This window comes from Myotis nattereri, assembly GCF_964212035.1.
Source record: "Myotis nattereri genome assembly, chromosome: 2".
Taxonomy (NCBI): domain Eukaryota; kingdom Metazoa; phylum Chordata; class Mammalia; order Chiroptera; family Vespertilionidae; genus Myotis; species Myotis nattereri.
Genome location: NC_138076.1, coordinates 190964711 through 190990428, shown reverse-complemented (window position 1 = coordinate 190990428; position 25718 = coordinate 190964711). Strand labels below are relative to the sequence as shown.

Genomic DNA, 25718 nt, shown 5'->3' with positions numbered 1-25718 from the left:
ATGCCCTTGACCGGAATCGAACCCGGGACCCTTCAGTCCACAGGCCGACGCTCTATCCACTGAGCCAAACCAGTTTCGGCGGCCTGGTCACATTTTAGTTGTCAGACCCAAACTAGTCCTCCAGCACCAGCCTACTCAGCCCCCCAAATCTGTCTGCATTTAAACTAGTAACTGGTTGACCTCCAGCCTTCCCAACATCTATACCTTTACCATCTGAGCCTCTCACTGAAATACCTGCTCCCCTGCCACCTTCCAACTCCAGGCAGGTTTATTCCATATTTCCTTTATTCTAGCCACATACCCACCTCCATTTTTCTGCCAGGTCCTAGCCAGCACGCTCTTCTAGTCTTCACTGGCCCCGTTCAGTCCTTCTTTCTTTTACATTTTCTTAAATCGAACTTTAACACAGAAAGCTTTCACAGCCAACTTAAGTGACATTACCTGTAATTCATTTTCTCATTACTCCACCAGCTTGCACGGAAGGGAAGTTCAGCGTCATTTATAGGTAGAGAGGTAATTAAGATGTATGTAGCATCTGGCTGGTGTGGCTCAGTGGTTAGCATCAACCTATGCACCAAGAGGTGTCTGGTTTAATACTCGGTCAGGGCACTTGCCCAGCTTTCGGGCTTGATCCCCAGTAGGGGGCATGCAGGAGGCCCTCTGTCGATGTTGATGTTTCAGTCTCATTTATGTTTCTCTCTCTTCCTTCCTCTCTCTAAAATCAATAAAATATATATATTTGAATTTGTACATGGTAAGAATGGAGAACAGATCTTTAATAACTATTCCTCCTCGGTTTTTCCTACAAGAAGTATAGCACCATTTATATACATTAAAGTGTACCACAGATGTGTACCTGGCCTTTTTAATCTCTACGCAGGACTTGTTCTGGATGCGATCAGTAAGCAAATACCACGTGCATCTGGTATAAACACGAAAGAAGGAAGGCGGGCTGGAAGTGCTAATGACCCCGTGTTTCATGTGAATGACGGAGCACATAACATGTCTGATGACCTCCTCATTTCATGTTGAGCTAACTCCTCTTTGACGTAAGAGGTTCTACCACTGCTCCTTTCACAGTTTTGACATTGCTGTTCCCACCAAGTTTATAGCTGCAAAGAGAGGTCCTTTCTCATATTTATGTATAAACAGGTACCAGTTTTGATTTTATTTCATCGTATTAACACACATGACACATCAACATGAGAAATGCACAATTTAACCATTCAACAGCTTGCCTTACTCCAAAAGAACACTATATTCATATTAAACATTTATACAGTCTTTCCACCTCACTTTACAAATGTCCTGAACCATTTCCCAGCATTTCTCACATAGTCTAGTTTTGCTCTTTAAAATCACTGTTCTGTATCATCCTAGTAGACTCCAGGCTTCCCGAGGATCACATGCTGAGGAGAGCCCGCCACCACACCGTCTGCAGACGCCCTCGTAGCTCCAGGACTGCCTCCCAGGCTGCCCCCTCAGCATGGGAGTCTTGATTCCAAGAACTGATGATTTGACATTAATGATCAAGGACTAAAGGTTGTAGTGTATGACTACATCACAGTCACAAGAAGGAAGGGGACCATGGTCATGAGAAATCCCATGATAGACAGCAAATTTCTGCCCAGATATCTAAACCAAGTGCCCTAACCCTCCTGAAACATACTTAACATTGGAACTATTGCTTTCATTTCTTAAAAATGTGCAACAGTTGTGACCAAACTCTGTTACACATCTGTGTGTGTATACATAACACATCAAAAATTACTGTGTAAAACCTTGAGAATGTCTGATTATACCCAAAATGTGAAAGTGTAAGAAAAACTAACTCAGATGATTTAACAGAACTTTTTCAATATGGTAACAATGCACCCACTCCCGATGCAATTTATTCTCCTGCCTTCATTTTAAACCCACATCATAGCACAGTATCTGTGCACAAACAGTCGTGTTAATTGTTATGATCAAGTCAGTTTTAAATCATGTCATTCTATGCTGGTTTTAGCAGTCACCATAGGAAACACTAAGTCACATCCTAGTCAAAAGACTGTCCATTTCTCAAACACAGAAAAACCTGAGATATGAGTCAGCAAGTAGCTACACTTACAGTAAAGAACAATGATAACACACCCCCTTCCCCAAAAAGCTGCTGACGTGAATTAAGGCTTCAAAGGAGGACCATATTGCAGCTGACAAAAACCTAAGCCAGGACGTGTAAAAGCAGGGACGTACTATCACTCGTGTACTTGTCCTCAGCGCCTCCTACTTTCAGCTGCCAGGATTGATTCCATAGTGATTGTAGGTCAAGGACTGAGAAACCACCTTGGTCCCACCCATTGCTGTAGGTCCCTTCTACGAAAGAAATGTTGGGGATATTTTCTGAGAATAGCTTGACTATGGCTTTCCACTCAGCTCACAACGAAACAAAATTCAACCACTTTCTCCTCACCTCCCTATCTGGTTTTATTCTGAACATTCCTTGCTTACTAAAGCCGCTCTCGGCCCGATTAGTAAATCTGAAAGTCTAAGGGAATCATAGAAATACCACCCTTCTCACATGCTAAGGGGGAAAATAACCGCTGAGAAATACGTTTCCTGCTTCTCAGCAACCGTACAAACGTCTTCAATCTTTCTATAGTTTTTCTCCGTCTTGGTAGTTTCCCTTAAAAGGCCACACTTTCACAAAACGTACCTGTGCAGTGGAACAAGTGAAAAGCACCTGCTCTGGCTGAGAATCGGAAGGTGCTGCTGCTCTGCTACCAACCCAAGTGAATCTTTCCTTAAAGGAGTGCCAACCCCATTTTGAACAGTTCTTTGATTTATAAAGAGGGAGGTAGACTTGTTTAGCCTCCCAACTTAGCTTAAATCATTATGCTGCCAGATTCCTGGCTGTTGCACTGAATCCTAGATGGGTTCCCTTCTCTTTCTTCATAAAGCTGAGAAAAAGGAAAGAAAATATTAACTACCACCATCCAGGCCCAACTGGAAATCTGTGCAGTTGGAATTGGTCTGAAAAGTGTGACTAGCTACCTGCCTATTCACAATGCCGAGAAGACGGGCTCCCAGACGCGGTAGTGGTGAAAGCCCCGACTTTCTGTCTGAGGTACTGGGTTTGTCTAAAGTAGATCTTGGCAAGGCCCCTAATGGTCTGAACAGGAGAATGATGCGCGAGCCACTCGGCTGTGCGGTGAGCTTGGATCTGTGAATCAGCTTGGGACGTGATCATTTCTCTTGGATTTACCATTAGGGTCTGTCCCTAGGAGGGCCTGCCCACCGACCCACAAGCTGGCTCAGTCTCAGCGCTAAGGTGCACTACGGGAGGACGGGACAAGGACTAGAACTTGACATCTTGTAGCACAACATGAGAACGGAAGGGGACTCTGCCCTCCAACACCAAATACAACGTGACTCCGTAAGAACGAGAGGATGTGCAATTCACTGCATATAACTAACTGCTTTATCCGTCTACGGGGAACGCTAGCCCTTCCACTTTTGTTGAGAGAAATATTAGCTGGTCTCTCAGATGCAGATGTTGAGAACAATTGTGTTGACCCATCTTTTGCTTTTACACCATAGCTCCATTTTCCAAAAATATATATGTATGTACATATATATATTTCAGATTTACAGGGAATATTTTTTGTGAACGAGAAAAAAACTGTCAACAGAGTCACGAGTGTCTTTCTTCTCAGGAGACCTCAATGATTTCCATGCTGCCTGAGAAGCTAGACTGGCTGCCCACTTTCCCCAGTTCTTCCCGCGACCTGTTCTCTGACATGATGCTCTCTCCAAATTCCATCTGGCAGCTTCTGCGTTTAAACTGCTTTTCAAAGGGACTCTCCTCATGCCAGCTCCGCCGCGAGTCGGCTCTGTCACTCGGCTTCTGCCGCCTGCGCACGGAATAGACTTGGTCACTGCACGTGGGCAGCTGGCTGCAGCTGTAGGCAGAGTAACTGGCACTGCCTCCGTAGATGGCTGAGGCTGAGTAGAAGTGAGAGGACTCCGTGGCAAAATACCAGCTATTGGTCAAGGAAGGGGTGGAGGTCTGGGGAGCCAAGATATCTGAGTGCCAACCCTTGAGGCCCAGCCCAGCGGCAGACTTTGCAAGGTGTTGCTGGCTGGTGGAAAGGCCAAAAAGGAAGTTGGTGTGGTAGTTGTCCTCCACGCTCCCACTCCGATGCAGTGGAGATAAGAAGGACCTCTGGGTGGCACCACTGTTGCTGGTTCTTACTGAATGCAATCGCTTGCTCTGGCTGTCTGCAGGCCTGGCAGTCTGTGGCTTCTTAGGGATGCTGGCCTCCTCCTTATCTGGGCTGGCTTCTGGAGTCTGCTCCGATACTTCCTCAACTGGAGAGAACTGGCACAGCTTGCTGGCCCCATCCAGAGTGGCGGAAGGTTTGTAGTAGTCCAGAGCATCTTCTGATGCAGGGAACCCATGCAAGGATGCTGCCACACTGGCTGAGTACGAAACTGATTTGATATCCAGAGAGAAGGAACGCTTGAGCTTACTGCTGTCTTCCAGCTTGTCCGAGGACAGGTGGAGCCCATTGAGCGCCTGTACCAGGGGGCTGTCCTCCAATAGTGATGGCTGTACGCTGGGCACACTGGCAGGAAGCACAGGCTTTTGTCCTGCTGCCTCTGAGGTAGCAGAGCCGGCACAGGGTGGACTGCGGGACACCTCGCTCCTCTGTCCAGCCTCTGAGGCTACAGGGACAGGCTCACCTGGCTTCTCCCAGTGCAGCAGCTTGAGTTTGCTCTTTGGCCCTGATGCTCCAGTCTGGTTCTTAATCTTCTTCTCATAGTCCAGGAGTTGGCCCAGAAAATTGAAGTTTGGAGATATAGTAGGTCTTTTTTCTTTCACAAATCTATGAAGAGAGGGGAAGAAAAAAACACCTTGAATTTTATAGCTATACTTTATCTTAAAGAATATTGAGTAAATGAGATGGGGAAGTATTAGATTTATCTTCCCAAGTATCTTTGGAAGATGACTGTTTTAATCAGGCAGACACCTCAAGTAGAGAACAGAAGGGCCTCTACATTGGGGGACCTTTATTTTATAACATGTCCCTGGAGCATGCTAGAAAGGGGGTTTCCAGGTCCCCCAAAGCACTAGTTTTAGCTTTATTTTAAGGACCCAAAGCTTCCAATTGTAATTGATGAGATGGTTCCTTCCTCACCACTAGGACCGCACAACCTTGGTGCTACCATCAGAAAGAAGTGCAGTGGAACAGCTACAGTCAAACCTCGGTTCTCAAATGTCTCCAGTCTCGAACATTTCTGTTCTCGACCAAGTTGTTCACAGAGAAAATGTCTCGGTTGTCTAACAAAACTTCAGTTCAGTTCTCAACCTGGCAACCCTTTCATGTTGATACCTCAGCATGACAAAACGCACCTCAGGCCACAAAGGAGACAATGCCCAAAGACACTAAACCTGCGTTAACATCTAAGCAAATTGTGCTGTGAATATCTTCTGGTTTTGTTGTTTGCTTTCATTGCTGGCAAATCATCGATTAGCACAATTTTAAAGCATAAAGAGGCCATCAAGAGGGCTGATGTTGCTAAGGGTATGCAAGTGGTCACAAAACAACAATGACAGGCAGTTGAAGAGATAGAAAAATTTTGATTTGGATAAACAAAAAGCAGTTAGCTGGTGAGGAGGGAGAGGCAATGACGTGAAAAAGCCAAGATGCTGCATACTGACCTGAAAGATACCTCTGGAACGAGTGCTGAAAGTGATTCGTTTAAGGCCAGTAGGGGTACTTTGATACATTTAAGAAAAGAAGTGTTTATTTATAGATTAAACAGTGCATTAGACATGTACTGTAATAAGAAAGGTTTGTGGGTCTGGAATGGATTAATTCAATTTTTTAACAAATCCATTCTTGAACAAATCGCCTTCCGGAACTATTTTAGTTTGAGAACCAAGTTTCCACTGTACTTCCCATCTTCCATTTCCCAATGTAATGTCTTCTCAAAATCCCCAAAGTCACTTCCTCACGACAGTTCACATTATAAGGTAATGACCAAAAGACAAGGCACCAGATGGCCAGAGCACCAAAGCACACGCTTCTGAGTTCCTTTCTTTGTTCTCGACATGACAGCTACAGTGAGCACTATGCTAGTGCATTAAATGAAGTTAATAGAGCATTATCTCATTCAGTCCTTGAAACCATCCTATGTCAGGTGGGTATAATTACCCCATCATATAGGCACCTAAAGTCCTTAGGTGACTTGCCTAAATTACAGAGCTATTAAGTAATGGCACTGGGATTCAAAACCAGGTCTAAGGTCACCACCATGTTAAAGAAAAGTCACTGAGGGATCAAAACTAGTAATAATAACTGTTATGTTTCATTGTTGGAATAAATACTCTTAAGAGATAGTAGATAAACTCTTTATTGGCCCCTAGCCTTCATGGACATTCCTCAGAAGATGTGGGAGTGAAATTACACTGAAAATTTGTATCTGAATAAGGAAAGAGAAAAATCAAAAACAAACTCCTTGGAAATCAAGTAACCGAAACCAAATTAACAAAGCCAGAAGTAACTGGCTCAACTGTAACAGGTATAAACGTAGAGACGTCATAATAAGGCTTCGCACATGCTGTGAGGGCGCCTTTCTCCTGGCGTCTGCATGGCGCAGGAGGAACTTGGGGAGGAGAGCCTGAATGGAGGGTGAGGAGCTAATGCCAACAAGTGGCGGACCCAGTTCCTCCATCTCCTTCCTCAAATGGAAGCTGTTCTCTTTTTTCCCAATTTGGAATAAAAAAAAGGTCTCCAATAAGACATGCAGAGAACTCAGTCTCCAGTTACTGAAGAAAACCCCAGTCCTCAGTGTGCTCGGGTCACTGCCACCCGCCTTTTGAGAAAAGGGGAGGGGAAGCCCAGCCAGAATCACGCACTGCCAAACCCGGGCGGCTCTAGAACGTGGCAGTGTCACTCGGTGCAGGGAGCTGGACAAGTCCTAGTCTGACAGCACTGCAGGTACCAGGCTTCTTCCTCACAATAAGGAGACACAAAGGCTGAAGCAGAGCAGAAATTCTATGAGTAGTCTCTAGAGCAGGGGTCCTCAAACCACGGCCCGCGGGCCACATGCAAATACGAATATTGTGTTTGTTCCCGTTTTGTGTTTTTACTTCAAAATAAGATATGTGCAGTGTGCATAGGAATTTGTTCATAGTTTTTTTTAAAACTATAGTCCGGCCCTCCAACGGTCTGAGGGACAGTGAACTGGCCCCCTGTTTAAAAAGTTTGAGGACCCCTGCTCTAGAGCTTTTCCCTCATATTTAAATGAGAATAAATGATACTTCCCCAATTAGGAAAAGATATAATAAAATTCACATAACGGGACAGAGATCTGTTTGGATTTGTTATAAACATAAAAAATAGCTGAGGATACATTTGACATGTGTTTGGGTAGAATTCATGCTAAATTATAAAATGTGTTCTTCTCCAACCTTTGAAAAGATCATTTAAAAATCCAGTTACCTGTAAAGAGTGTGACTAAAATAATCACGATCAGCTTTAATATGGCTACCCACCCTCAGACCTCCCCATGTTTCAGGGCATATGAAAAGTCAGTCACACAGACAGGGTCTGTTCTTACCTGTAAGCTTCATCTAAGGACATGTCCATCCTCTTCATGATGTAGGCAATAGCAATGGTGGCGGAGCGAGAGATCCCAGCCAAACAGTGCACCAGGACACAGCCATTAGAGGCTTTTGCTTTCTCTGTAGGAGTCAAATCCAAGAAAGGTTAGTGCTTTTCATCTGACAACTCAAAGTGCATCTCAGCTATTTACAGATATTTCCTTTCGAGAGGGGAAGATAATTTCCCCACCATTACAATGAAGTTCCAACCGTGTTGTTAAATAAGCAATTTGTCCCTAACTCAGGTTGACGGACTTATTCAGTACTTTTCACCATGTATTTCTTACATTTTTTTATTTTAATAACTCTCCAGAGTATAAATACTACATGATGGTTACATGATTCTACTTGTTTAGTGTAGAAAATTTCAGAAATACAGAAAAGCATAAAAAAATAATATCCAAAATCTTAAGATTTAGCTAATATTTTGTTTTCCTATCTTGTCTGTTACTTCAACCGCTTTTCCAGTTGAGAAATAATAAATTTTTTTCCAGTTTTGAGATATAATAAGCATGTAACATTATATTACTTTTAGGTGTATAACATAATTGTTTGATATATGAGATACTAAATTTTTCAGAATAGCTTCATTTCAAACATGTACCATACGTTACTATTTATATAATAGCGAGGCAGAGACAGACTTAATCATAATAGTATCCCATCACAACATAAAAAGAAGCCAAGTCAAGTACTTTTAAAATGCTGACTCATGCCTGACCTGGTTTGGCTCAGTGGATAGAGTGTCAGCCTGCGGACTGAAGGGTCCGGGGTTCAATTCTGGTCCAGGGCAACCTTGGTTGCAGGCTTAGCATGTGCAGGAGGCAACCAATCGATGTGTCTCTCTCACATCGATGTTTCTCTCTGTCTCTCCATCTCCCCTTCACTCTCTAAAAATCAAAGGAAAAATTTCCTCGGGTGAGGATTAAAAAATAAATAAATAAATAAATAAATAAATAAATAAATAAAATGCTGACTCATGGAACCTATAGTATCCCTATTTTTTGTTAGGAAACTTTTCTACATGTCATGAAGTCGCTCAACTTTATTTCTGAATTTAAGAGGAAAGAAAATCAAAATATACTATAAATTAGGTTTGGTATGTCACTTTAATAAGGACCAAGAGAATTGTTATCCCTTCCTTGATATCCAGAAGTTACTGTACAATTACATCATCTTAACTCCCCATAACATGGTAGAAGGACTCATGGGCACTGTTAGAACCAAGAACCAAGGCAATTCAACAAATGGTGCTGCCATCTCTCACTGTTGAGGAGCTTTAATAGCGTTCTTGTGGGAGTGGATGAAGTTATTCCACACGGCCTGGAGGAAACTAATATTGTAACTAGTATGATGACTGCCTCAATTCTAAACAATTACCTGTGTGTTACCATGAGCTGCTGCCATGCAGCTAAATACTTCTCTTTGAATTCTTGTTTTAGTTGATACTACCAAAGGTTTACCAAATCTTATATTAAAATTCTTGTAATTAACAGATATCCAAGGAATCTGCTCTGGCAGCTGAATAATAATCTTATTACCTCTGTTATATTACAAATTTCTATTGTATAATTAATTATTCATTGTGTACAAAACACCACAGGGCTTTTGAATAGTATATGGATAATCAAGCAGCTTCCCTTTAGATAGGGAAATCAAATATAATAAAATAAACTAATAGAAAGCAACACTGAAACAAATACTACCTATAATAATAAAAGCATAATATGCTAATTAGACCAATCACCTTCCAGAGGAAGCTGGGGCTGCAAGGGAAGCCTGGGTCCCGGGTGCCAGAGGAAGGCCGGTGCCAGCAGCCTGGGGAAGGAAGGCCTACTCTTGCACGAATTTCGTGCATCAGGCCTCTAGGATAACATAATATTATACAAGCCCATGTACATAAAGTCCCATGCCTTACTGGACTGACACAGTTCTCTTCCTTCTCTCAGCCTATACTGCTCTTAGTATTTCCCCTCTGTCTTGGCTGCTAAGAAGCTCAAAGCTAAGGTTTTCACTTTATTTCAATAGGTAACTGTGATTCAGATTTTACTGTACCTTCCCAAGCTTCCCCTTTGTCCCATTTTAATGTGTGTGAATATGTGTCTTTTGGTCTCAAACTCTTACTGTAAACTGCTCCAAATTCTTTTTAGAGTCCTGGCCAGTGTGGCTCAGATGGTTGGAGCATCATCCCATACACCAAAAGGTGGCGGATTCAATTCCCAGTCAGGGCCATACGCAGGCGGAGGGCTCTATCCACACACGCTGAGGGGCGTGTGTGGGAGGCAACTGATGTTTCTTTCTCACATGGGTGTCTGTCTGTCTCTCTCCCTCCTCCCTCGCTCTAAAGTCAATTTTAAAAAACTCTTATTGGAAGTAGGCTAAGTTTATTTTTTTATGTTGTCAGTATTCTCTAATTATTTTAATTATCTCAAAACTACATTATAAGAACCTAGAAGGGTCTTGCTTCTAAAATTACCCCCAAAGGGTTTAATACTGGTCACATGGTAAATACTGTCTGGCTGGCTGACTGATACATATTTAAAAAAGCAATCTTTAGAAAAAATTCGAAAAAGGTTGGAAAAAAACAACAATCATGATAACAGATGTGTAAACATGTTGAGGTTAGAGGTTTCCTTTTCTCTGTATTACAGATATTCTGCATTTCCCTTACACTGTTTTTACAATTATAACTTTTTTGATGATGTACTTTAAAAATCTAATTAAAAAGTGATTATACTGGAGTGGGGTTCATTAGAACATATTTTTTGGCAGAAGTTAGTGCTATACTGATTCTTAAAGCAAAGGAAGTAATATACACAGACCAGGCAGAGAGAAGGGAAATGTATGTAAGAAAGCTCTGTGAGGGCAGGCTGCTCAGAAGACAGTCTGTCCTGGCTGATGCTCGTGAGTGGTGCAGGAAATAACCAGAAAGGAGGTTTCAGAGGTGGGGTGAAGGTGCTGGAGGGCCTGGGGACAATTAAGGAGCCTCTGTGGTTTCCTGAATGAGGGACAAGTAGGCTTGATGGTGAAAACATGCCGGGGTTCAACCCCAGCGGGTCCAGGGGTCCCCAAAGGTGTAGACGGAGTTGGCGAAGAAGGAAGGACACGGAGACAGTGTTCAGTTGATCAGCAGCCTAGCCAGAATCTCCAGCCAAGTTCTGGTCTGGATCTCCAGCGAAGTTCTGTTTAGGATCTCCAGCCAGGTTCTGTGTCCATGGTCTCTTGCTAGGTTCTCCAGCCAGGTTCTATAGCCATGTTCCCTCGCTAGGTTCTCCAGCCAGGTTCTGTCCAGGTTCTCCAGCCAGGTTCAGTCACCAGGTTCTAGTCAGGTTCTCTTGCCAATTTCTGTAGTCAGGTTCAGTCCAGGATCTTTTGCCATGTTCTCTCGCTAGGTTCTGTCTCTAGGTTCTGAGGCCAGTTTCTGTCCAGGATCTTTTGCCATGTTCTCTCCAGCGAAGTTCTTCTGTCTCTAGAGAATGTTCTGTATAGGTTCTGTGCCTAGGTTCTGTCTCTCTCTCTGTCTCTTGCTGTCTTGTTACATCTGTATTTATACCACTTGATTCAATCCTATCAATCTCTATTACAAAGGTTAGGGCGTTTCTTATCTCCATTCCAGGGAGTAAAGATTATGTAGCTTAAGCATGATTGTTCATAGTTAAAGTGATTAATTACCCGCCTGGCACTTAGTTAAGAGGTTTTATTCCCTCCCTAACTTCAGGGGAAAATCCCTACCTGGGGAAACAACCTTTCTCAGAGACCTTGGTTAAAACACATAGTGCCAAGAAGGTGAGCAAACATATTAAAAACAGTATGCCATATATGCCAGGTCCCTTGAAACAGCAAGCATGGACCGGCTCCCGGCAAAAACAGGGAATTTAAAAAGTAGGTTACCACCACAGCACTTCAGGGGTAAAATCTAGGTTTAAAAAGGGCGAGAAAATAACAGATGTAAAGGGTAAGGGGGAACCTGTGAGGACATCGAGTTCCAAAGGCTAACATGAAGGTAGTAACAACTAAGATTACAGAGTACAGCTCTAAGGGGGAAAAAACTCATAATAATTTTCAAAACAGCTAATTCCAGAATGGGGCTGGAGAGTTTGCCCTGAATGACTGGGTGCTACAAATAAATCACATTATTTGTGTGTGTGTGTATTTAACCAACTTGAAACATGCTGAAGTTCCTTTTATATGAATTAAAAGTGGCAGGATGACACCAATATCTCCCATGAAAGAAAATAAGTTGAGGGCAAAGTTCTTCATATTGTCTTTTCCATTAACCCTCCTAAAGCTTAGACATTGTCACGATTTAACAGAATAAGGCTCTCTTACATAGATTCTGAAATTTTATTTTTAGCTGAAATTAGAGCCAAACGTCTCTGGACCAATGTGATAGGCAATGAGCACATTAATCATAATTGTTATCTTTTAAAGAGGCAGAAATTACATGATATGCTGAATATTTCCTAGAAGTACAGTGGGAGGGATCAATTTGGGAGTTTTGTTTGTGATTATTTTAAGGTGAAATAGCTAAGCCTTTATCTTAAGATGCTTCACAGATGTATCCTAACTAAAGATGAAAAACTTGGCAATCTAGAATCTTGAGAAAAAGAGAACTCTTTCAGAATTATCCAAATTCTTAAAAATTTCTCTCACAGAAGAAGTATATATAGTGAGAGGCTTAATTTACATAATTTCACTTTTTAAAAGTTCTTTTTTAAAAATTACAATAACCAATTCAGAGTATTCAATTGTGGATTAGAATACTCAAATTTATGTGCCTTGAGGGGGGAAAACAACAACAATTCCTCATCTGGAACATCGAGAGTCAACCCTAGCAATGCTTCTCCTCTGTTCACCTCTCCTCGAGGACCACACTGCAGACTCATCACCAGCAGACTTGATCCTGCAGCACAAAATGACACAACAGCACCTCAAGCTAGAAGTCGGGTTGGGGGAAGGGTGGCTCCAGGACTAACCACATGGGACAGATGAGATCCTGTCATAGTTAACACCAAAGAAATGAGCAGCAGTGTGTGTGTGTGTGTGTGTGTGTGTGTGTGTGTGTGTTGGAATTTTATTAGATCCAATACTACTTGAAATTACTGGCACAAGGACTGAGGGATAGAAATCTTGTGGCATAAAGACTTTAAATATAATGGGATTTGTTTTCACAGGATTTTATTTTTCTCTGGGAAAAATATAGCAGCAAGGCAAAAACAGTTTACCTGGTAAGGAAAGCCACCAGTTTCCAACAGTATTTTATAGGTTTGGAAAAAGTGGGTGAGAAATGTAACCCCGAAATTTCAACTGATTTTAAAACACTTGCATACACAATCACAGTCTTATCAGGCTAAACTGTGGTAGTGCTCAGCTAACTAGAATGTCAGAAGGCCAGTCCCTTGGGGAGAGCATGGCACACACGTCACCTTGGCCACTGAATGAGATAAGCAGCATCATATGCTGTTTTCAGACCTTTGAAATCTCTGAAGTAAGCTTCTTTTCTCTAAAGGAAAAAAGGGGTAGGCGGAGGGAGTACACCTACACGAGACTACAATCCAAAAGACTGTAATATTACTTGAGCTGCTTACCAATGAAATCTACAGATTTGTCCAACCAGGGCAAAATTTTCTCACAAAAGCTATCATTCACAGGCACACGCAGGAAGTGCGACTCGGGGATGAAGTCAGGCTTTGGGCAGGTATTGCTGGCGTTTAACACATAACCAATCCCATTCTGTTGCATCAGCTCCTATGGAGGGAAAGAGCAATTAAAATGACTAGTAACATACTAACACAATCATTCTGAAAGAGTAAAGTTTAACCAATGATAAAAATGACCAGTTTCCTTGAAATAATCAAAGTTCATTCAATACTAGTTTCCTAGAAACTGCTCAGAGTTCATTCGATAGGTAAAATCCAAAAACCCAGTGACATTTATAAAAAGACTTAAGATAAAACCAGAATTTTTTTTAAGAGCAAAAATGGCTGTTTAAAATAGTATGCTTGAAGGTCATACATCATTAACACAGTCAGCTCTCAATTACTTTGTTACTAGAGAGACAACTAGAACAAAGAATATAAAACCACAACTTTACTATGACTTTAGAATACATGTACATACAACAAGAGTATTTTCTTCCCAAACGCAACATGCTGGTTGTTCTCTAGGACAGTTCTAGATGGTCTTCTCACTCTAAATATTCGTTTTAAAGGCTGAATCTATTTCCAAAGATTTAATTATCAACTCTACATCCTGATGATTCTTAAATTTCTAATCCATATTTCCAACTCTCTACTAGATATCTCTATTTGATATTCCTCAGACCCTTCAAACTCAAAATGTCAGAAGCTCAACACATTATCTTTCTCCCTTCTCTGCCCCAAATTCCTGTTTTCTCTCTGTAATCTGAAATTGGTTTGCGGTAATAACATCCACCCAGACACCTGAGCTAGAAAACAGGATCGTTTGACTTTCCGTCTTTCTCACGACCCCCTCACCCAAATAAATGGGTGCCAGATCCTCTTGGTATCACCTCCGTCCCCGCTCTACCCCCCGATTATCTTCCTCCCTCCATTCTCAGTCACTACTCCTCAGTGGTCAGTCCTCATCGTGACAACATAAAGCCACCAGGGACCTCTTGAAGTTTGCAGTGTTTTCCTCTCCAAACCATAAACTGAACACACACTAGAGTAATCCTTCTGATCATTAACACAGGCTAAGTGCTTCATCCACACTTTTAATGTCACTGTGTCTCTGGACTGCCCGCTCCAGGGCCCACAACCTCCAAATCCCACCATCACATGCGCAGCCACCCCTCCGTGCTGCTGCTCGCACCACTCCTGTGCTTAGCAGGCCCTGTTTCTCGAGCTGATGACGCTTCCACTCTTCCTACTTCGTTCAAATTAACCTTGCTATGAACTTTCCCATGGCTGCATTCTGAACCACTGCATTCTATGTCCTGCCAAAGTAGGCTGTCCACACCATTAGTAAAGCACCAGCATGCTGAGTTATAATGAGCAGATAATGCTTCTCTCTCCTATTAAGTAGTGAGGTAGTGGGATCTTAAAGTGATCCTTGCTTGTTTTTCTGCCCTTAGCACCAGGTACATAGCTGCTTTCAAGACATGTTTCTTCAACTGATACCCGTCTATCCTTTTCCAGGCAAGCCCACACAACCCACTTTGTTTTGTCAGCCACTGCTGCCTCTCGAGACATGCTCTAAGCCTGAAGTAAGTCTCTTACAAGCAACTGGCCATTCTTCCTTTCCTTGTAATGCTACCTCCTCTACAAATCTTTCCCAATGACCTGACAGGTCATTTTCTTCTTTCACCTTCCTGAAACATGCCAATTCCCTAACCCCTTCATTTGCCATATTTGGCACAATAAACGTATTTTATTTTACATAAAAGGTAGAATTAATAAATCTAGATTATATATGCAACCCTATCTCAACTGTGAGATGACACTGTCAAGACACAGCTTTTGGAACTAGGCGAGCTTCTTACAGTGGCTGACCTCAGCCGTGCCCAAGCCCATCTTCTGAAGGTCTCACATGAGGCGGTGAAGGTCATCATGGTGTTTACTACCACAGCTTTTAAACTGTACATGTAGCTGAGATCACCTACTACTGTATCTCCCAGGTAAGAACAGACGGCTATTTGAAGAGACTTATCCAAGTCTTATTTGCCTTCTTTCCCCCCTTCTGTGGCCTCAGTTGCAGTCAGTAGACGACACAATGCTGGTCTTTCTGCCATGTTTACACTGGGACCTGCTGTTGGGGTCGGGTTATCCATGTGCACCTTCACTGTCCTCACACTGACAGCCGCATCACCCAACTGCAGATGCATGGCTATGGCCTCATTTAGGAAACATCAGTAATCCAGGTTTACCACACTGTTTGCATCTCATACGTACAAAGCAATGTATCATAAACGGTGCATTTAAATAGTAGTTTTACTTTAGATAAAACTGGCAAAAGAGGAAGGGAAAGATATTAATGTGTTGAAATTGAGTGATAATAAAATAATTTAAACACAAAATGAGAAAAAATGGATTAATTTCACTTGATTTATAAAAATTTTATTTATAGAAAATCTTTTTATTAAATCAATTATCCAGCTGCTACCTGAAATTCTTTTTGTAATATGATGGGATTTAATAAATTAAACATGGTCATTTTTAAAAACAAAAAGTAAACAAAAGTCATAAAATGTCACCATATAAAATTTAAATATTATTTGGCTACTAAATTAAATGCCATAAATAAGGACCCTCTCATCTGGATTGGTAGTTACTATGTTTTTGAGAAAAGTCAGTTAAAGGAGAAAAATCAATAAAATGATACATATGTACTTAAAACATTTTAACTAAAAACAAATAAATGTACATTAATTTGCTAACTTCTGATGTAGGACTACGGATTTTATTTTTATAGGTTATCTGACTGGAGTTCTTAAGCAAATCACAAGCAAATGCATCTACCACTTATGTTTCCATTTCTTTAATGGGCAAGAACTTGTGAAACAATATGAGAACAGAATCCTTCTACATTATGACTGTCCCCTAAATATTTTTTCAGTTGCTTCCTCCCACCTAATTAGACAGAAAAAAAAATGTAAAGCAATTTGTCTTTCCTGAATCTTTCGAAAACATTTAGCTTAGGTCATAGAAAAACAATTATCTTCCCTCATTCATAGTTCATTGGTGTATGTAATGTTTTAATTACTGTACATAATGATAATAAGCACACTGTCCTAAACAGGTATAAGAGCAATGGTGGAAGTAGATGTGCAGCAGCCAGGAGCCCACCAGGCGGTCCCCTGCTGAGGGCATCAGGTGGAGATTTCAGTGCATCTCTAAAGTCAGCTCAAATTTTGCTTAAGTTTCACATCACTATTCACTAACCTGCTCCCCTGATCATTCTTATATGCATATGAGCAGTTGACAGGGCATCTGTGTCAATGGAATTACAATTATGAAGAATGGGTCTACCTCTGATTATTTTTATTCATAGATGGATGTCAACGATTTCTTACTAAATTATAAAGATATTTATGTTACCATTCAGTTTTGTTTCAGAATATTGTATAAAACATACACAACTGAATATTACTGTGTTCCATAATTAAACATCATAACCTTGAAGTTTCCAAAGAGCAATCATGTTATACTGTTTAACATTTAGCTCAACTTTGTGCAAAGTCTGCTAATAGATAACTTTGTACTGATAAAATACTCTTTATTCTCTGTCTTTCAACTATCCTTTCAACACCATGGCTTCTCAGTCCTTTAAATTCCTCCCCTTAACCACTCACTCCCATGAGACCTAGTCTGGTCTCTGCCATTACCAATAACCACAAACCCTCCCTAAACTCGACCTCACCAACTCACTCTTGGACTCCTTCCTCCTTCCAGCTTGCTCTCTTGTCCCAGTACTCCTGGAATCCTTCAGTCCCCCCAGGACTTATAATCTGTTGATCCTACCCCTTTTAGATCTGTCCTTCATCCTCATAATGTTCCTGTCTTCCTTCCTTGCCCAGCTTAAATTCTGTGGTCAATCATAATCACTGTTGATTTCACGCTCAATTCCTTTGTCCCACTATTGCTTCTTCACACGCATGTGGCAAGATTACAACGCTGGTTAAATCTAAATCTCTACCTCCTCTACATCTGCGAATCCATGTGCTGAACATGGCCAGAGGAAAAACACTCAGCAACACTGCCGATCTCACTTTGAACTCACTGCTCCTCAGCAATCATTCTATTTCCCTAGTCTGTTCACTTTTTCTCTCTCCTAGATGCCATTCCATCCATTTCCCTTTCTGTCCAAACTCTCTATATGTCCTCCTTCATCCTCACTGTCAGCTGACAGGTGGTCGTGTTTCCTACTACACTGAAAAAGTTGGAACAATCAAAAGCAAATTTCAATAAACTTCTGCTACCACATTTACCCTTCTACCAGCACATGTACCGATATACTCTTTCTCTCCTGTTCCTGTGGATGAACTCAGTGTGCATGGAGTAATGAAAATCACATGGCTACCGGCCCCAGGAAAACCAGAGCACAGCTTAGCACATTACTGTTTATTACCTGAATGATTTTGGGTAGGCTACCTAATCTCCCTCAGCTTTAGTTTCCTCACCTGTAAAACAGGTGGTCACATAATGCTATATGTCAATTATATCTCAATAAAAAAGCTTATAAATCATATGGCATTATGAATTATATCTCAATAAAACTGTTATCCCCTCCCCTCAAAAGGCTATGCTGGCCGGTGTGGCTCCGTGGTTAGCATGACGCATGCACCCGGAGGTCACCAGTTAGATTCCGTTGGATTCCCTGGGTTGTGCTCTGGATCCCCAGTAGGGGTCCTGCAGGACGCAGCCAATGGATGATGTTTCTCATTCATGTTTCTATTTCTCCCTCTTCTTCCTCCTTCTCTAAAATCAATAAAAACATATTTTTTAAAGCCTATAATGTATATTTTTTTACTAATTCAAACTGTTCTTTCCCCTAATTGGCCTTAAGTAGAAAAATTATACCAACTGTAGCAGGCTGGAAATAAAAAAGGGTTCATGCGGTAAAGTAGAAGAGATTATCCCCTAAGAATTTTTAAAAATGGATTCAATACATAATTTTAAAAACCTTCAAAAATAAATCTTAATTTTATTATTAATTATGATTTTCATGTACTATTTTTTCCCATTAAAAGTTTTGTTCTGCCCTAGCTGGTTTGGCTCAGTGGATAGAGCGTCAGCCTGCTGACTGAAGGGTCCCAGGTTTGATTCCAGTCAAGGGCACATGCTGGGTTGCAGGCTCAATCCCCAGTAGGGGCGTGCAGGAGGGAGCCAATCCATGATTCTCTCTCATCATGGATGTTTCTATCTTTCTCTCACTCTGCCTTCCTCTCTGAAATCAATAAAAATATATTTTTTAAAAAACAGCTTTTTTCTCCTGAACCATAAAATAAACTTTCCCCTGTAAATTAATTTTTAAATATGGACTCTATAATCTGTTGATAGACTGTGGAGTAATAGATAGAATATAGATTAATATAAAGCATTAATAAAATCGCTCTATTTGATCAAGTCTCCCGTGTTCAGCTAGACTGAAAACAGATGTCCCCTTAAATCACAGCAATTCTAGATGATGGAATTGTAATTTTTCTTTCAGAAGTCAACTCAGTGAATAATTTTGCACGAGCCACTCCTTTTGCCCTCAAAACTGACCTTAACTCCTACTTTTTCCATCTAGCCTTTTCAACCAACCACACCCACTGTATGTACCACTTACCCTAGCAACTGGTATAACCCACCTTGTGATGACAATAATGAGTATCCCTATGAACCAGGCACAGTGCTTGGTGCTTGGCATATGTCATTTCACTCGCGTCACACATGAGCACTAAGAGGCAGGAATCATTACGGTTTGCAGGTGAAGAAACCAAGATTCGGTAACTTGGCTACAGTGATGTGGCTGGTAAGTGGAGACCTGGGATGCAAAACTGCCGCCTCCAAGGCTGGCTCCGGTCATTACGCCACTCTGCCTCAGCGTCGGGAGTGACACTGCCAATCCCCTTGTCTTGTGAATTCTTCTTCAGTGAACAGGTCTTGTCTAACCGATTGCACACGGTGGTGTTCTACACATCGCGGACACTGAATAAATGCTGTGTATTTACCGAAAATTTTGATGACCTTTGTCTTCCTAGGTCATACAGAAACCGGAAAGCAGCATTTGGCTATACTGTGTCTGGGGTATTGCCTAACCCTTACACTAGTAAGAAAACGAGAGAGAAAAGCAGCAGGAGTCCTTGTGGCAGGCAGAACAGTAAGGTAGCATAGCAACCCCAGTTCTGCACGGTAAAGGACTGACAGCAGAAGCTACACACAGAATGCTGGCAGCACACTGTTTAAAACAGGAAGAGGGGACAGTAGAGCTGCTTCGTGAAGAGGCTGAGGTGGCTCACGACAGGCACAGCTCTGGTTCAGTAACTAACTACTCGAAGTAGGCAATTTCGTCACACATTTTATGTAGTTAAGTGAGAAGCAAAAGTCTCTATTTGAAATTTTAAGTGATAAGGGAGAGAAGCGATCAAGAACGTCTGTCTTTTACATAGTAACTAGAGATTCTTGCTCAAATCCCACTCAGTTCTGAGTGGGCATCAGCAAACTACTTTCAGTACAATAAGCTATTCCTGGTCCAACTCTAGTACAAAGACTAGAGGATAAAGAACAGACTGTGAGAAACAAAAGTATAGTTGTGAGGGAAAAAGGAAAATAAAAGTATTCTTTTTGCTACCAATGACTTCTTATGGCCTTCTACACAAGAGCCATGTCTTTGAGACATAAGTAAAAATTAATACACGTTGAGAGCACTGGCCTGCACTGGCCAGTAGGGCAGCCACAAGCCACATGTGGCTACTGAGCTCCTGAAATGTGGCTCGTCCACACGGAGATGTGCAGTAACTAACTATGAAATACCCACCTGATTTTAAAGACTTAGTACAAAATATGTAAAGCATTTCAGTAATTCTTGCATTGATTACATGTTAAAGTAAATCCTAAATATGTTGTGATAAATAAAATGTTTAAAATTAACTTCACCTGCTTCCTTTTACTTTTTTAATAAAGCTATTGGAAAATTTTAAGCTATGTATGTGTCTTGCATCACATTTCTCTTGGGCAATGTTGGTATAAAATATATGGAAAACGCAGGGAAAGAGAATCTCAGTTGTGACTGAATAGACTGTTAAGATTTGTCAGTCCTTCACAACAGCCTATTATAGAAAGTTCCATTTTCCAGAAGATGGGTACTTCTGATGTTCTATAAACACAGGACTTAAAGCCAGAGTAGCTTGGGTTTGAATTTGATCTCTGCCATTGACCAGCTTTAAAGGCAATGACTTCCTAGCCCCAAAATCTTGGGTACATGGCCAACCTACCTCCTAATGCCATTATGGGGATTAAGCACAATCATATAAAGAGCCTAGAATTTTAAATGGCAAATAACCCTCCCAACAAAATTTCTGTGACATGGTTTTATCATATTTTGGTGTCACTTTTTTTTTTAAAAAAAACTGATAAAATCAGTGGCCTATGGGTGCTGTTTTTAAAGACTTTAGTTTCTAAATTTTAATCAAAAGGAATGTACTATTAGTAAAGATTAAAAAATCTTTATCTTTGAAGAACTTCAAGAAGCATACTATTTCTCCTGGAAAGTTTAAATCAGAGAGCTGAGAAGGAAGATCAGAGGCCAATCTGGTTCTAAGACTCATCATAGGGAATTCATTTGACATTTGTGGAATATCAACTTCCTCATTCATCGAATGGAGGAGGATGAGTAGAGGATCTCTGAAATCCCCTTCAGCACGAAGACTCTTCTCAGCAATGAACCTGGGAGTCAGAGATAAACCTCTATGCACCACTTTCAGAGCGGCCGCCTACCAGTGCATTCTTCTTTCTCACCACTCCCTAATCACATGTGTTTTAATAAAACAGCTTTCTGATGGTATTCCGTACTCCCTGCCCCAACTGTTTCACCCATGAACTTCCTACGACCACTTCCTCTCAATGGATCGACTTTAGTACACATTTAGAAGCCCGTGAAAATGAGGAAACTGTTGCCCTGTCCTCCACTACAGTTTAACTGTTCTCACTTTGAGGGCACTCACGTAGTGGTTAACTAACTCATTTGTTAAACCTGGAAAAGGTATGTAGAAAAATGTGACATTTAATCTAGGGTCAAAGATAACTAAAGTGATCTGTAACACAATGTGTGAAATCACCTACTGGTTGACTGGTTGCATTTCACTGGGGTAATTGTGGACAGGGTCCCTAACTAGAAATTTTATATTCATTTATTTTCTGATCTGAGATTTTAAATAAAGCATCTCCCATTTTGCCCTAGGGAGGCATGTGACTGTAGGAAATTAATTCTGCTTTCTGTGACATGGTTTGCTTATCTCTAAAAGAGAATTAATAAGCATCACATGCTCAAAGGCATTGTGACCTCACCAGAAAGGCTCAGTACAAACATCAACTATCAAATTTCAAACAGGCAGACCTCACAGTAAGAGCTGATAGAGTAACAACAGTGTCAAGGTAAAATTTTAAAGAGGCAGAAGTTTTGAGAAAAAAGGAAAAAAAAACGGAATGCCTCATGGCTGTCCAATGACAGTACTTTTCCTCCTGGAAAGCCTGGCTTTCCCCTGCTAATGCAAGCCAATCTGGACGCTGCTTTCACAGGCGGCCCGATTCTTTCAATTCCTCAAGGAAAAAATGTTAAGGTTCTGCCTTCATATAGCAAAGCAGCACTTGAAAATCGCCAACAGCTGAATGAATATCTTTGATTGCTTTATCAACTAGAGGTGATGTAAATTAGAGGTTTTAGAGAAAAACCACTTTTCTGAGTACTTAGAACACTGTTTTCTATCACTACCGGTTAAGACAGTGGTTCTCAACCTGTGGGTCACGACCCCTATGGCGGTCGAACGACCCTTTCACAGGGGTTGCCTAAGACCATCCTGCATATCAGATATTTACATTACAATTCATAACAGTAGCAACATTACAGTTACGAAGTAGCAACGAAAATAATTTTATGATTGGGTCACAACATGAGGAACTGTATTTAAAGGGCCAGAAGGTTGAGAACCACTGGGTTAAGAGGCTATAAGCTGTGGAGGCAGACAGATTTTCTACTACTGTTATGCTTGTACCATTATATACAATAGCCTCAACAACGTGGTTCCTCTGTTGGGCACACCTCGTTCAGTACAGCCCACAGCCTTTCCAGCAAGAAACCATGCAGTTCCTTCTGCTTTCTCAACCAAACTGCTCCAATGAGCATCAGACAGTGCAGCCTGCAGCACCCTTATCCCTGTCCTTGCCATCGTTTTACCACATCCCCTGCCCCGCCAGCCAGCGATCACCATGTTGTCCTTCCTCAACCCAAGTCCACCTGAGCCCTTGTAGTGTGCTGCAGTAAGTACACACACTTCTGAATGCTGTTTAGCCTTCCCGAGTGTGCCCAATTATTAAAATAGAAAAATGAATACACTAAGAAAAGAAGGCTAAACTTCTGAAAAATCCTGTCCTATTCCAGGTCTCTTGGACCTATGAGGAAGAAGCAAATATGACAACAGTGTGGGTTTCCTATGGCAATCGTTAACATCAAACAAAACAGCACTCCAAAAGATGATGTAAGCGCTCGCCAGGAGTCACCCTGAGAAGGGTGTACTTCGTTCCTGGAAGCCAGGTGTGTCTGACACCACACCGCATGGGCGATCGCTGTTTCTCCAGCTGCTAACAATAAACCCTGCAATGAAGGACATTTTCAAAGCACCCACCTTGTTGAGGACATCTCCCTGGCAGCCAAGATAAAGATTGGGAAGAATTCGGGTTGGCCCAATGTTGGCAACCGGTAAGCACGGCTGAGAAATACAGGTAGGAACTAGAGTGGATTTTCCTTCACAGAGGCCAGGGAAACAACGGGAGAACTCAGCAAACCCACCTAAGGATAAGCAGAATAAAATTATGCCATGCACAAAGACAGAAATCAGCCTCTGTGGACTACTCGAACAAAACCGCTTAAAAAGAAAAATCAAATGCTGTACAACTGAAGCTAATACAAAGTAATAATGAATGTAAACTGTAATTAAAAGATAAAAAAGGAGAAAATATTAGAAAAAACATGTTTATTTTTATCTTGTCATTTCTGATTTCAAATCTTATGTTTTATAATTTTCATAATATGTAAGTATAACAGTCCTTGTATGTAATTTATAAATAAGTAAATTTTAAAAAAGAAAAAAAATTAAATCCCATCGATGCAAATGGAAACACTCCCACCTATTCCAGTCTGCATGCTGACTGCCGGGCCTGACACACAAGCCAGCACCACGTCTCAGCCTGTGGGGCCACCGCAGGGATGCGCAAACCTCGAAGGCCCTCAGAATGCCTCTTCTCCTCCTCACGTTCTCCACTTCCACACATCCTGCAACATTTGCTCCCCGCTCCCCATCCTCGTGCAAATGCTCTTCGTGCAATGTACAGAGTATTTAAGGCAAATAGCAAGTAACCAAGGCAAGACAATTATTCACAGAAACAAAAAGGGGATATAAAAAAAATGCGAACTGGGGCCATATGACATTTCTTCAAAATATAACTAATCAAGTTAAAAATTCTTTCTGGAATTAAGTTTAAATCTTTCTATTGTACAGGTTTTTTATTGCAAAGGTATCAGAAACATACTCGGCCCTACCCTTACCAATACTGTCTGTGCCAACCCCTTGGGATTCCCTGAGTACTTAGTCAAGGTTCCCATAGTTACCACTGATTCCTGAGGTCTCCTGTTCATTTCGCTGAGCACTATAAAGAAGTGCTGACAGACCCTAACTGGTTAGGGTACAGGGGGGCCTCATGGCAAGATTCCCGGACTCAGATGAATTCCTTTTTTTCCTAGGCCTGTTCTTATAATGATCTGCTCCATGACCTTCGTGAAGTCACAATCTTGCCACTTCTTAATGAAGAGAAATCTAGCCATAGGAGGCGCTCTCACCTCCTCTGAGAAAAGAAAGAATGTACAAAGTCTTCATGTATTCTTTGCCAGCCAAATCCAAATCCAGGAGCCATGTAGATTCCGATAAATTTTCAGATAAGTTTCTTGCTAGCCAAACTGTCACTACTAAGTTCAAACTCAGGAACTAAGGATATTTGGATCATAGAAAAGACTTGTATATTTTAACACCTTTTCATTAGAAAACAATTACCATGTTAAGTCTTATTAGAAGACAGAGAAGCTCTACTTTTACCTCTTTGATCAAGCCATAAGACCTTAAAATCTCATTAAATATTTATGAGATGCATAAATCCATTTTCTTGAGTCACATTCTACTAGCATTTAGTCCACTTCCAGAAGGCATACAAAATATGCCCTCCAAAACTGCAGAAGTACAGGGAGAGGGAGAGAGTGCCATCCCTCAGCTTTCCCTGAATTATGTGCAACTCAAGCATAATCTGCTAGACTCCTGTGCCTACTGTCTGCGCTGGGTATATGTTCCACAGGCAGCCAGCTAGGATGGCGGAAGTCAGTGACCACTAGCCCCCCTGCAAAATGTTAAGAGTGTGTGTGCATTCCTAGCCTCCAGCCTGGCTGTCTGGACTATTTTACTCATAGCAGTTTGCTTGCCAAAGCTGTTAAGGTAGCCTGATGGAAAGAATAAGTGGCTCCACTACAGAAACCCCAAATTCCTGTGTGTGACAGATGAGACCCTCGGGACCTGTACCTGTACAGTTTCATCATTTCATTTCTTACCATTTGCACCATAACCTCCAGCTACACGAAAGTCATTATTTCACACATTCATGCTCTTCTCTCAACCAGGAATACCACCATCGCCGCCACCACCACCACCACCACCCCACCCCATGCACGCACACAGCATACAAACCACACATACAAGCCCACGATCGTGCAGCAGAAAAAATAAGAACACCAGGCTCTTGTACCCAAGTTCACATTCTGGCTTCACCCCTTTCTAGTTGCCTGATTTGGGCAAGTTATTTAAGCCCTCTGGCTATTAGTCTCCTCATCTGTAAGTAGGGATAATGATCATATCTACCTTATAGAGTTGTTGAGAGCATTAACTTAGTCCAGGGGTCCTCAAACTTTTTAAACAGGGGGCCAGTTCACTGTCCCTCAGACCGTTGGAGGGCCGGACTATAGTTTAAAAAAAAAAACAACTATGAACAAATTCCTATGCACACTGCACATATCTTATTTTGAAGTAAAAAAACAGAACGGGAACAAATACAATATTTGTATTTGCATGTGGCCCGCGGGCCGTAGTTTGAGGACCCCTGACTTAGTCAATACATCTAAGTGCTTTGTGCTTGGCACATAGTAAGCACTCCACAGGTATCAGTAATGATTATTTCTATACTAGTGGCCCGGTGCACGAAATTCGTGCATGGGGGTGGGGGGGGTGTCCCTCAGCTCGGCCTGCACCCTCTCCAATCTGGGACCCCTCGGTAAACCAGCAGTCGGACATCCCTCTCGCAATCTGAGA

The 25718-nt window shown here is 41.6% G+C and overlaps 1 protein-coding gene across 1 annotated transcript in view; it reads right to left on the bottom strand.

The window, feature by feature from the left end:
- Nucleotides 1-1146: 1146 nt before the first annotated feature.
- DUSP16 (dual specificity phosphatase 16) overlaps nt 1147-25718 on the bottom strand; it is a 78859-nt gene continuing 54287 nt past the window's right edge. Inside the window, exons 5-8 of the mRNA XM_081084470.1 lie at nt 22998-23161; nt 13240-13399; nt 7609-7732; nt 1147-4868 (exon numbers count right to left, since the gene is read on the bottom strand). Coding sequence (XP_080940596.1) covers nt 3692-4868; nt 7609-7732; nt 13240-13399; nt 22998-23161 — 1625 coding nt within the window. The 3' untranslated portion in view covers nt 1147-3691. The remainder of the gene's footprint in view (nt 4869-7608; nt 7733-13239; nt 13400-22997; nt 23162-25718) is intronic.